This window comes from Myxocyprinus asiaticus, chromosome 30, assembly GCF_019703515.2.
Source record: "Myxocyprinus asiaticus isolate MX2 ecotype Aquarium Trade chromosome 30, UBuf_Myxa_2, whole genome shotgun sequence".
In the NCBI taxonomy this organism is placed as follows: domain Eukaryota; kingdom Metazoa; phylum Chordata; class Actinopteri; order Cypriniformes; family Catostomidae; genus Myxocyprinus; species Myxocyprinus asiaticus.
In genome coordinates, this window is record NC_059373.1 from 25,968,483 (window position 1) to 25,980,392 (window position 11,910).

Below are 11,910 nucleotides of genomic sequence, written 5' to 3' on the forward strand. Positions count from 1 at the left end.
CATTACATTTTCAAATTTAGTAGCATATAGAAGACCATAAAATCAGTTTTTCATGTGCACTTAGTCACTTAGTCATGCTAGTGAGTGTCCTTAATTATATATAAATGTATAGTTATAGGCATTATACTACTGAAACTCGCACATTTCGAAGTGCACAAACACCTAGGCACCTACCCACTAACGCCAGCTACAGGAAGTTGCACAATATCCAATCTGAGCGTACTCAACACAGAGCTACGCAAAGAGTGCCAGTAAATTACTCATTAAATTAAATATAAACAATGTAAACATTGTAAACAAATGTCTACAGCAATTAGGATTTGCATAAATAATGTGTAACGAAGAATTTATGTTGGTGCATTTTGCGGGGATGAAGGAAAACACAGGCAGGGAACTCTTCCTCATTTTACTAGAGGAAGTATGTGGCTATGCGCTGCTTTCTGTAGACCAGTGCTCAGTTTAGATAAGCCTGCAGAGCAATGCAGGCCATTCTGAACACAACTGCTGTAAATGTTGGCAGTGAGTCTTAAACCTGGCCAGAATTTCTTTACCCTGAGTCACCTGATTCAACTTTATTGAAAGCAGCCAACCCCAACTGGAGCCCTTTGGGATGAAAAATGGATATGTAAGTGCTTAAAGTGAAAAAAAGGTAAGGAAATAAATTTATGCTCCTGACATATTTCTGTTGGAGTGGAGTGGAAAACAAAAATGAATTATTTACATTTATTAGGTGTTTCACTGAAGAAGAAAAAAAGAGGGTCATGTGTTAAAATGTCATTTGGGTGTTGTCCATTGAGAGTTATCTACTACTAGTAACTTTCCTTGGACATATATCATATTTTAGCAAATATCAAATGAAAATGTAAACTTCTATTTTGCTTAAACTTTCTATTTGTGAGATTGTTTGGATTGGAAATGAGTTTGATTTGGCAATGAAGAGTGTGCTTATACCTCTACTACTTCTGTGCTTTTTTAAAAACAAAATTTTAACCATCATGTTGAAGCTGCTTTAAGGCCCAATATGCAACATGCCACTTTAAGTAACAAGACACACAAACAAGGAGACTTAATGAAATTTGACAGGACTTGAGATTGAGTCTCCATTGTCCAAATGAGCTATATTTACATTCAGAAAGCAGATGAGTGGAAAATAGTGGTAGACTCAGGCTCCCCGCAGCTTCCCTGTTCTATCTAGTGTGTCTTGTTAGAGATAACACTGTTCAAGGGGAAGTTACAAAATTAGAAATGCAGCTATCTAATGGAAAACCTTGTCCACTGCATGAATTTGAAATATGAATTAAAAATTCCAGCATCTATAGAGCTGTGGGCTCTAAACTGCCATCATGGGGAATGCAATGAAAATTCAAGAAGAGAAAAACAAAGTGCCTAACAGCTTGGAAACTGTGTCTAAAGGTGAGCTATGGATTTTCAGCTATATGGAATGAAAACCAGTCATTGTGTTTGTGAGGTTTTTTGTTGTTGTTAACATTACGAATGGTATTTGTCAACTCAAATCTACAGACTGTGACAGCCTTGTGGTGCTCTCTGACTATCCATGCCGTGACATTAGTGAACCAATCTTTAAGATGGGGGACAAACTTAAGGGTCTCTCTGAGTAAGTGTACTTTTATAGAAATATTTTAATGCAATGTGTATTTTGCTAAATAACAAAGATGTAACCAACAATTCTGATGGGGGAGACCAGAGTTAAAATTGTAAGAATCTGCCATAAACAATTCATAAAATATTTATCTACCAATAATCTGAATATTGGGCGGAATGGGTTCCTCTCCATGTCTATGCTATATAACAATAAACACGTAAAAATACAATGCATGAGTCTAATGTAGTGCTTTTTGAGCGATATAACAACGAACGCTTATATGTGTGTGTGTGTGTGTGTGTGTGTGTGTATATATATATATATATATATATATATATATATATATATATATATATATATATATATATAGTTGAAGTCAGAAGTTTGCATAGACTCATACATAAAACGTCTTGGTTACTGATGTAAACTCTGTTCCCTGATGGAAGGAACGAGACGTTGTGTCAATGTGGTGATACTAGAGGTTTGCTCTTGAGAGCCCCAATCACCTTTGCTTTATTCAGAAAAGGCCAATGAAAACTGCCGAGTGGAATTTGCATGCCACTCTCCACCCCGGACATACGGGTATAAAAGGACATGGCGTGCACCATTCATTCAGAGTGAATGACCAGAGTGAGAGAGAGTCCCGGCCATGTCAGCAGTTGGTTCAGCACCACGGCAGGAGGGACACAACGTCTCATTCCCTCCATCAGGGAACAGAGGTTACATCAGTAACCAAGACGTTCCCTGTCTGTCACTCACTCGACGTTGTTTCGATGTAGTGACACTAGGGGTTCCTATACGAAACGCTGCAGGCGCTGAACCGTGTCACAAGGTACGGAGGAGCGGAAACACAGGGTTCACCTGAGGGGAAAACGAACAGTGGAAATGCATCATACAGGATTACCGAGGGGGGAATCACCACGTATGGAGCACTGAGCCCAAGTACACGGGCTCACATGAAAAGGGGCATACCACAAGTACTGGGCCTGGCAGCATTACTCCTCCACCAAGTTCGCCACCGAATAGTGCTTAAAGAATTCAAGAGGCGTCCAGTGTTCACCAGTTGTGGGGAACAGTTGTGGACAAGATAGCGCACATTATCACCTTAAAAAAGGGGAAAGGCATAATGCAAGCAATACACCTGACTAGCTGCCCGGCCTACCTGTTGTCACCCCGTAACACTCGGGTCGAAACCGATTCTATGCGCAGGTTGTAAAACCTCACAAAGGTATTGGGTGTAGCCTAACCCGCTGCTCTGCATATGTCTGCTAGAGAGGCACCCCTCGCCAGTGCCCAGGAGGATGCAACACCTCTGGTGGAGTGCGCCTGGACTTCCAAAGGGCACGGCAGGTCTTGTGATTGGTAAGCCAGATAAATGGCATCCACAATCCAATGGGACAGCCTTTGTTTAGAGACAGATTTCCCCTTCTGCTGCCCTCCAGATCAGACAAAGTGCTGCTCCAAGCATCTAAAGCTCTACATGTGGTCCAGATAGATCCGCAGGGCGTGAACTGGATACAGCAATGACAAGGCCGTGTCTTCCTCCTCTGAAGGGAGCGCTTGCAGGTTCACTACCTGATCCCAGAAGGGAGTGGTGGGAACTTTGGACACGTAACCGGTCCAGGGTTTCAGGATCTCGTGAGAGTGTGGTGGCCTGGACTCGTGAGAGTGTGGTGGGCTGGTGACAGAGAGTGCCTGCATGTCCCCAACCCAGGCAGGTAGGACTACAGAGAGATTCCAAGAGGGAACCAGGTGCGGTCTAGGGGGATTCAATCTCCTCGCGCCTTTGAGGAACCTGGTGATCAGGTCAAGCTGCCGTGAGGGTCTCCAATTCAGTGTATCATGATATGCTGCTATAGCAGCCACATACACCTCCAGGATAGAGGGAGACAGCCATCTCTCCAGCCCTTCCTGAAGGACAACACAGACCCGACTGCACATCTCTGTGGATCTTCCCCACGGGAAGTACACCAATTTGCAAAGAGACGCCACTTCAGAGCATACAGCCGCCTCATGGAGGGGGCTCTGGCCTGAGTGATCATGTGTACCACCTGCTAGGTCCTCCGCATCCAGTCCAGGAGCCAGACATGGAGATTCCAGAGGTCTGGCCGCGGGTGCCAGAGCATTCCCTGCCCCTGAGTGAGAAGGTCATGCCTCAGGGGAATGTGCCAGGGAGGGACTACTGCCAGGAGCATCTGGTCTGAGAACCAAGTCCAATTGGGCCAGTACGGTAAAACCATCAGGACTTGTTGCCCGTCCTCCCTGACTTTGCACAACATCTGTGCAATGAGGCTCACTGGGGAAATGCATACTTACGCAGCCCCTGAGGCCAGCTGTGCACCAAGGAATCAATGCCGAGTTGAGCCTCAGACAGGGAGTACCAAGGGGGCAGTGAGAGGACTCTCAGGAGGTGAACAGGTCCACCTGCGTCTCCCCGAATCTCTCCCAAATTGGCTGGACTGTGCAGGGGTGGAGTCTCCATTCTCCACAGAGCATTACCTGCAGTGAGAGCGCATCTGCTGCACGGTTGAGGACACCCAGGAGGTGAGTAGCTCGCAAAGACTTCAACATCTGCTGACTCCAAAGGAGGAGGCGGCGGGCGATTTGCGACATGCGACATGAGCGAACGCCACCCTGGTGGTTTATGTATGCCACAGTCGCTGTGTTGTCCGTCTGGACCAACACATGCTTGCCCTGAATCAACGACCGAAGCCTCCGCAGGGCCAGCGATACTGCCAGCAACTCTAGGCAGTTTATGTGCCATTGCAGGTGGGGCCCTGTCCAGAGCCCCGATACTGCCTGCCCATTGCACACGGCGCCCCAGCCCATATTCGAGGCATCTGTCATGACCATGACACGCATCGAGACCTGCTCTAAGGGAATCCTTGCCCATAGAAATGCCAAATCTGACCAAGGGCTGAAAGTTTGGTGGCACCGTGGCGTGATAGTCACACGCTGGGTGCCATGGCGCCATGCCCACCTCGGGACTCAAGTCTGTAGCCAGTGCTGGAGCGGTCTCATATGCATCAACCCGAGGGGAAGTACCGCCGCTGAGGATGCCATATGCCCCAGGAGCCTCTGAAATTGTTTCACCGGGACCGCTACCTTCTGCCTGAATGTTCTAAGGCAGGCCAGCACCAACTGTGCATGCTTGTTAGTAAGGCATGACATCATGGTGACTGAGTCCAACTCCATACCGAGAAAAGAGATGCTCTGTACAGGGGAGAGCTTGCTCTTTTCCCAGTTGACCTGAAGCCCCAGTCGGTCAAGGTGCTGAAGCACAAGGTCCCTGTGCCCACACTATAGATCTCGTGAGTGAGCTAGGATCAGCCAGTCATCGAGATAATCGAGGATGCGAATGGCCTTTTCCCTTCGCGGGGCCAGGGCCACCTCTGTGACTTTGGTAAAGGCGTGAGGGGACTGGGACAGACCGAAAGGGAGGACCTTGTACTGGAATGCTCGTCCCTCAAAGGCAAAATGAAGAAAGGGTCTGTGTTGAGGAAGGACTGATACGTGAAAGTACGCATCCTTCAGGTCGATGGCGCGAACCAATCCTGACGTCGTACAGATGTTAGGATGTGCTTCTGCATCAACATCTTGAACGGAATCCTGTGTAAGCTCTGTTCAAGGCACGCAGATCCAGGATTGGGTGCAACCCCCCAATGTACTGAATTGGAGGTGGATGTATTTTAAGGCCTACCATCAAACGCAGTGCCTCTTTGCTTGACATCATGGGAAAATCAAAAGAAATCAGCCAAGACCTCAGGAAAAAAATGTGGACCTCCACAAGTCTGGTTCATCCTTGGGAGAAATTTCCAAACGCCTGAAGATACCACATCTGAACAAACAATACTACGCAAGTATAAACACCATGGGACCACGCAGCCATTATACTGCTCAGGAAGGAGACACATTCTGTCTCCAAGAGATGAACGTAGTTTGGTGCGAAAAGTGCAAATCAATCCCAGAACAACAGCAAAGGACCTTGTGAAGATGCCTGAGGAAACAGGTAGACAAGTATCTACACTATGTGGCCAAAAGTTTGTGGACACCATATGTGCTTGATGAACCTTCAATTTCAAAACCATAGGCATCAATTTCCCCCTTTGGTGCAATAACAACTTCCACTCTTCTGGGAAGGCTTTCCACTATACTGTATGTAATGACATGGCTGCAGGGATTTGCTCCCATTCAGACACAAGTGCATCACAGAGGTCCGGCACTGATGTTGGGCGATGGGGCTGGCTTTCAGTTGGCATTCCAATTCACCCCAAAGGTGTTCAGTGGGGTTCAGGTCTGGGCTTTGTGCAGGCCAGTCAATTTCTTCCACATCAGACACAGTAAACCATTTCTTTATGGACTTTGCTTTGTGCACAGGGGCATTTTCATGCTGGAATAGAAAAGGGCTCTCCCCAAACTTTTGTTTGGAGTAGAATTATGATTTATAACCAAACTCTTTAATTAGAAGGGGGTGTCCCCATATTTTTGGCCATATAGTTATATCCACAGTAAAATGAGTTCTATATCAACATAACCTGAAAGGCTGCTCAGCAAGGAAGAAGCCACTGCTCCAAAACTGCCATAAAAAAGCCAGACTACAGTTTGAAAGTGCATATGGTGACAAAGATCTGTTTGGCCATAATGACCAGCGTTATATTTGGAGGAAAAAGGTTGAGGCTTGCAAGCCGAAGAACACCATCCCAACCGTGAAGCATGGGGGTGGCAGCATCATGTTGTGGGGGTGCTTTGCTGCAGGAGGGGCTGGTGCACTTCACAAAATAGATAGCATAATGAGGAAGGAAATTATGTGGATATAATGAAGCAACATCTCAAGACATCAGCCAGCAAGTTAAAGCTTGTCGCAAATGGGTCTTCCAAATGAACAATGACTCCAAGCATACCTCCAAAGTTGTGGCAAAATGGCATAAGGACAACAAAGTCAAGGTATTGGAGTGGCCATCACAAAGCCCTGACCTCAATATGATTGAAAATTTGTGGGCAGAACTGAAAAAGCGTGTGCAAGCAAGGAGGCCTACAAACCTGATTCCGTTCTGTCTGGAGGAATGGGCCAAAATTCCAGCAACTTATTGTAAGAAGCTTGTGGAAGGCTACGCAAAACATTTGACCCAAATTAAACAATTTAAAGGCAATGCTACCAAATACTAACAAAGTGTAAGTAAACTTTACCCACTGGGAATGTGATGAAAGAAATAAAAGCTGAAATAAATAATTCTCTCTACTATTATCCTGACATTTCACATTCTTAAAATAAAGTAGTGATCCTAACTGACCTAAGACATTAAATGGCAAGTGACATTAAATGTCAGGACTTTGGCTAAGGTGTATGTAAACTTCTGAATTCAACTATACACACACATTGTACTGTATATTCATGTACTGCACAGACATGTAGTATATAAATAAGTAGAAAAAGCAGCATAAAACCTATAAACACCGTTTTTATTTACTTACCTATGACCTATAGAGATGGTTGCTGGTGGAAAGTCCGTTCTCTACAAACAGGAACTGAGAACTACATTCCCAGTAATCATGTTGCAAAGGTCTATCACGGGTAAGTGTGGACTGTTTATCTCCAATTCGGCTACACAAAATGAGTTGAAACTTTCATGTCTTTGGTGCATGTGCCTTCTTTGTGAGATGGATAAAAAAGCTATTAATTCCCAAACATCACCCAGACAGAATTCATTAAGTCTTAACTGCTTTCAGTTAAATTCTGCTCAGTGATCATCAATATCACCTCAGGCTCTCCAAATCAACATATGAAATGCAATTCCTGACACGCATTTCAGATCAATGACTGTGAAAGAATATGGTTAGAACATGGTTATTTATATAAGATTTTCGATCTGATGTAAGAAAGAAGAAATGATTCCATTCTGTCATTTAATTGTGAAGTTGTTGTATTTCTTCTTGTTTAATGATGTCCTTAATGCAGAGAGATTGTTTTGGCCTGATAGATATACTGAATACAGTACAGTATATCTATGTTTTGTTGTTGTTGTTGTTGTTGTTGTTGTTGTTGTTTTAGTGTTAACAGTGTTTCCTCTTTGACACAAATATCTCTTGTTTCTAAAGATGGCTGTTTGAGGGGGTTGGGAGGCAGAAGGCAGAAGAGCTTTTGTCATTGGCTGGTAATGGCATTGGGTCTTTTCTTATTAGAGAGAGTCCAAGGGAAAGAAGTAAGTATAAGGAAGTGTCTTATGCAGCTGATTGTTTCCATCCATTCAGTGTTCACCACACAAAGAATGTGACCATTTTAAATTTACGATGGTTTCCACTCTGATGTTAGTGTTTCTGTAGCTCAACTCGTAGAGTGTGGCATTAGCCATGCCAAGATCATGGGGTTTGATACCCAAGAAATTTATGTACTGATATAATCATGTGACTTGTAAGTTGCTTTGGGTAAAAGCTTGTGGCAATTTATTGAATGTCATAGTTTTTAGTTCCTGTAAGCTCAATTGGTAGAGCATGACACTAACGCCAAAGTCATGGATTTGAATTCCAAGGATCACACAAAAAATTATTAAATATACAGTATACCTTGAATGTACTGTCTACTAAATACATAAATGTAAATATCAGATATCACACTTACATTGCAGTGTTTGTAAAACTGTAATCACTGATATTATCTGCAGGTGTGTATTCTCTCTCTGTGAGACACAGGACCATCAAGCACTATAAGATATTTCGTCTGAATAATAGCTGGTACTACATCTCACCACGGCTCACCTTCCAGTGTCTGGAGGATATGGTCAATCACTACTGTGGTGAGATCTTATCATATCTTGTTGAAAAACAAACAAACCATCAACATATATAGTATATACCGTATATCTTAAACCAATCTAAGATGGTTTGTTGGTCTAGGCTGGTTTAAGCTGTCTTCAGTTGGTCAAGCTGGTTTCCCAGCTGAAAAATGCTCAAAACCCCTCTAAAAGCCACCAACAGATCAGCCTGGTAACAATTTTAGACTGGTTTAAGCTGATTTTCAGCAGGGTAACCGACATAGAACACATGCGGAATATGGGTCTGCTCCAAAACTTTGTGAGCTGCCTCGCTGTCTCCTGCCTAGACTGGCAGCAGTCTTCTATGGCAGCATCCTTACTGAAATTATGCCTCATAAGACAGCGATTTGGAACACTCTACATAGGTGGCAGCTCTGTGCATCATTTAAATAGCACTCCTCACACGCAGCACTCACAACTGAGTTTAATACAGGTGACACGGGAGAAATTACTCTGTCCTCTAATGAGCATAAATATGCACTCCACACACCCATTTTGGGTAAAATAGTTGTTTTTGCATTAAATTGTTAATTATCGACACTTTTCAGTATTGAATGGATCATAAGTATATTTATAATCTAAATTTCACTTGCTTTGTCTGCCATCTTGTATTTATTTTTCCACTGAGCTCATAACGGTCGATTTTGGGATCACCTACCTGGAGAAGTATACAAATGATGTTACCTTAGAATTTGGCCAAAGCGAGATATCTTAGCAGGCAGCATAATTAAGACATCTACCTTTTGGAACAGACTTCGCGTCGGGAGCATACCTATAATATCTTAAAATGCTCACTGGGTTTTGGGACAGACCCTATGTCTCTGCAATGCATTCAGTCTGCCTTAGCTGAGTCAATCATCAACTGGATGCTGGACTAAAGACATATCTTCCAGACGAAGCTTTCATGTATTGCCTGGAATGTATTTTGTAGGTTGGAGAAGATAATGGGTGTGTGAAATACCTTAAACAGTAATATGGTCTGGTTTTCCCTCAGACTCTTCAGATGGTTTATGTTGTGTTCTCAGCGCTCCATGTTTGGCTCTATCCAAACCTGCCCCGAGCTCAACCCAGGAAGCGCCCCCTGTGGTGATGCGCCATAACTTGGATTGGAAGAAAGTGAATAGGTATGTTTCTGTCTCTACCAGCATACATTGATGTTTTAGAACATGCTACCAAATGCTGTCTTCCTATACTCTTAGAATTATCCTACTTCCCACTTCTAAAGTCGTAATTACAAGCATGTCATGTTCAAGTGCAATGTTGCTGTAAACATGAAGGATGCCAGGTTAATTTGTGTATATTTCTTGGGGAACTTTTATTTTGACACCATAAAACATGCTAGCCAACTGGCTGACGATAATTGAATTTTGGTCAAATACATGCTATTTTCTCTGTGTAAAAATGTACAATACCATCGAATAGTTCCTAACATACTAAAATGAACTAAAAAAAAGGCAAGTGATTATTTGGTAGCAGCATTTAGAAAAATGAATAAAACTATCATTCAAGATTGAAACTATACTCTGGACCACTATGCTGAATGTTTACGTCTTCCCTCATCTCTGAAAATGTAGGTATCAAAATGATGTCAGTGTTTTCCAGTCATAATTACAGTACGATGTAGGACTAATTTCAAGTAGGAAACTCTTAGTTTACGATAATTCCGATAGCATGTTAAACATTTCAAAAAATCTAGAGTTGCCCCAAAATTGCTGAAAACTTGCCGCAAATTTGCAACTCATTATTTTCACATGCAAATGAGCTTGCTATTCAACGCAAATGTTTGCCAGAAGTTTGCAGCTCTTCAGAAGTAGTAGTGAACCTGCAGCAAACCTTTGGCGACAATGAAGAGTTTGCCGCAAAGCTCATTTGCCGGTGGAAATTAATGAGTGGTGATTTTTGCGGCAAGGCAGGCAGCAAAAGTCTGTCCATCTTTGGTGACCATCTTGGCAGGCAGCATAAGTCTGTCTATCTTTGGCGACTATCTTGTATTTTCGTTGTGGGCAATGGAAATACCGGTGCAGAGCATCTCAAGCACATCTCTTATCCACTTGAATAGGAACAGCCTTGAATCTCCAAAATTTTCACGATTGTTTCAATTTCAAATTAGTAATGAAATCTGAAAACAGTGGCATCATAAATGTTGCTTCTTTGGTTTAAAACAGACTAATAAACAGTTTTTAAGACTGCTTCAGCTAATGGGCATGCACATTCTAGAGTAATTAAACCGATAATGCCTTAAAAAAAAACAATTGGTTGTTTTAACTGAAAAGACTTCAATTCCTACAGCTGGCGCATTACAATTACTCCCATTCATTTTCCTATGAGTGATCCATCACCTTCCTCTTATCTTGTCTCAAATTCTCACCTTTTCCTTCACATACTGAAGTTTAATTACAAATTATGTATGTGTAGCCTTGGTTGGGGCTGGGAATGATTGGTATATTAATAAGTTTCTCCATTAATAGGTCACAGTTGATGAGCCCAGGTGGGCTGGGTCTTGTGGACAACAAAGATAACATGATGAGCTATGGAGTGAGGAGCAGCATAGCCACCTATCTGTCTTTAACATCAGAACCTGAGCAGTCCAAAGACCGCAATAAGAAAAGCAAGTCTGTCTATGTGATGCCTGACCACAGTAGTATGGATATAGATGAGAACTGTTAGCACATGACCAAAGACACAGATGTGTTAGCACCTTTTGTTATGGACGGATAGCATTTTTTGCATTTTTTAATTTAGTGCACATTTGTCTTTATCAAAAAGCCATCACTGCATTCTTTTTCAAACTTGTCAGTGGCACTTTTTATGAAAGTGGAAAACTGATATTTCTCTGTTTATCTTTCAATAAATCTTTCCTTTTGCACTTTATTTATTTGTGTTTTACTCTTCAGGACCTGAACAGCTCCAGAAATAGGGACTATTTATTTAATATTTTACATGTCAGCCATATTCCAAGATTGAGGTTTGATCTGAATTACCGAGAAGAAACACGTTGAGCCTCTATCTTTCTAAAAAGTCACATAAACAAACACTCATTGTCATAGCTCTGTCTGGCTCATGTTGTTGTCTTCATACAGTGTACTAGGCAGATAAATCTTAATGGTAACCATATGGTGTGTTAATTAGTCACATTTATCAAGCATTCATCTGATGCAACAAGCAGAACATGAAGAGGGCTGAAGCAAAGGTATTTGTGAATAACAAAAACCTTTTCTTAATCTGATAGCTCTTTTAATTGTTGCATTTAATTTAACATTTATCTTCCAATGGCTAGGACATCAAGTTCCACACAGAAAAGTTTAAAAGTGCAGACTTATTTTTGCATTATTATGACATTATTTTAATACCAGCCAATAAGTAATTAATGCCAATTTCTCCCTAAATTCTCTTTAACATAATGTTTTGGATGTTTTATTTTTAGTTAGTTTAGTTTATGTAGCCAAGTGGAGAAATTTCATGTAATTTAACTCTAGTCATAAATTTGACGTGGCCCCT

At 42.3% G+C, this 11,910-nt stretch overlaps 1 protein-coding gene across 3 annotated transcripts; it reads left to right on the forward strand.

The window, feature by feature from the left end:
* The first annotated feature begins 443 nt into the window (after positions 1-443).
* Positions 444-11,278, forward strand: LOC127420822 (src-like-adapter). 3 transcript variants are annotated; one of them, XM_051663375.1, is made up of 8 exons: positions 445-625; positions 1,311-1,413; positions 1,522-1,615; positions 7,089-7,175; positions 7,700-7,803; positions 8,263-8,394; positions 9,407-9,536; positions 10,881-11,278. In XM_051663375.1, exons 2-8 carry the CDS (start codon positions 1,344-1,346, stop codon positions 11,077-11,079), a joined length of 816 nt encoding a protein of 271 aa, XP_051519335.1. In that variant the 5' UTR covers positions 445-625; positions 1,311-1,343; the 3' UTR covers positions 11,080-11,278. The 3 variants fall into 3 exon arrangements, with proteins under 3 accessions (XP_051519336.1, XP_051519335.1, XP_051519334.1); XM_051663374.1 differs by having other exon boundaries at positions 446-649; XM_051663376.1 differs by lacking the exon at positions 7,089-7,175 and having other exon boundaries at positions 444-649.
* Positions 11,279-11,910: the final 632 nt, after the last annotated feature.

Coding starts and splice junctions, on each gene's coding strand:
- LOC127420822 (XM_051663375.1), top strand. CDS start 1,344: ATGGGGAATGCAATGAAAATTCAAGAAGAGAAAAACAAAGTGCCTAAC. Junction 1,414..1,521: donor CTTGGAAACTGTGTCTAAAG/GTGAGCTATGGA, acceptor TCAAATCTACAG/ACTGTGACAGCCTTGTGGTG. Junction 1,616..7,088: donor AAACTTAAGGGTCTCTCTGA/GTAAGTGTACTT, acceptor TATGACCTATAG/AGATGGTTGCTGGTGGAAAG.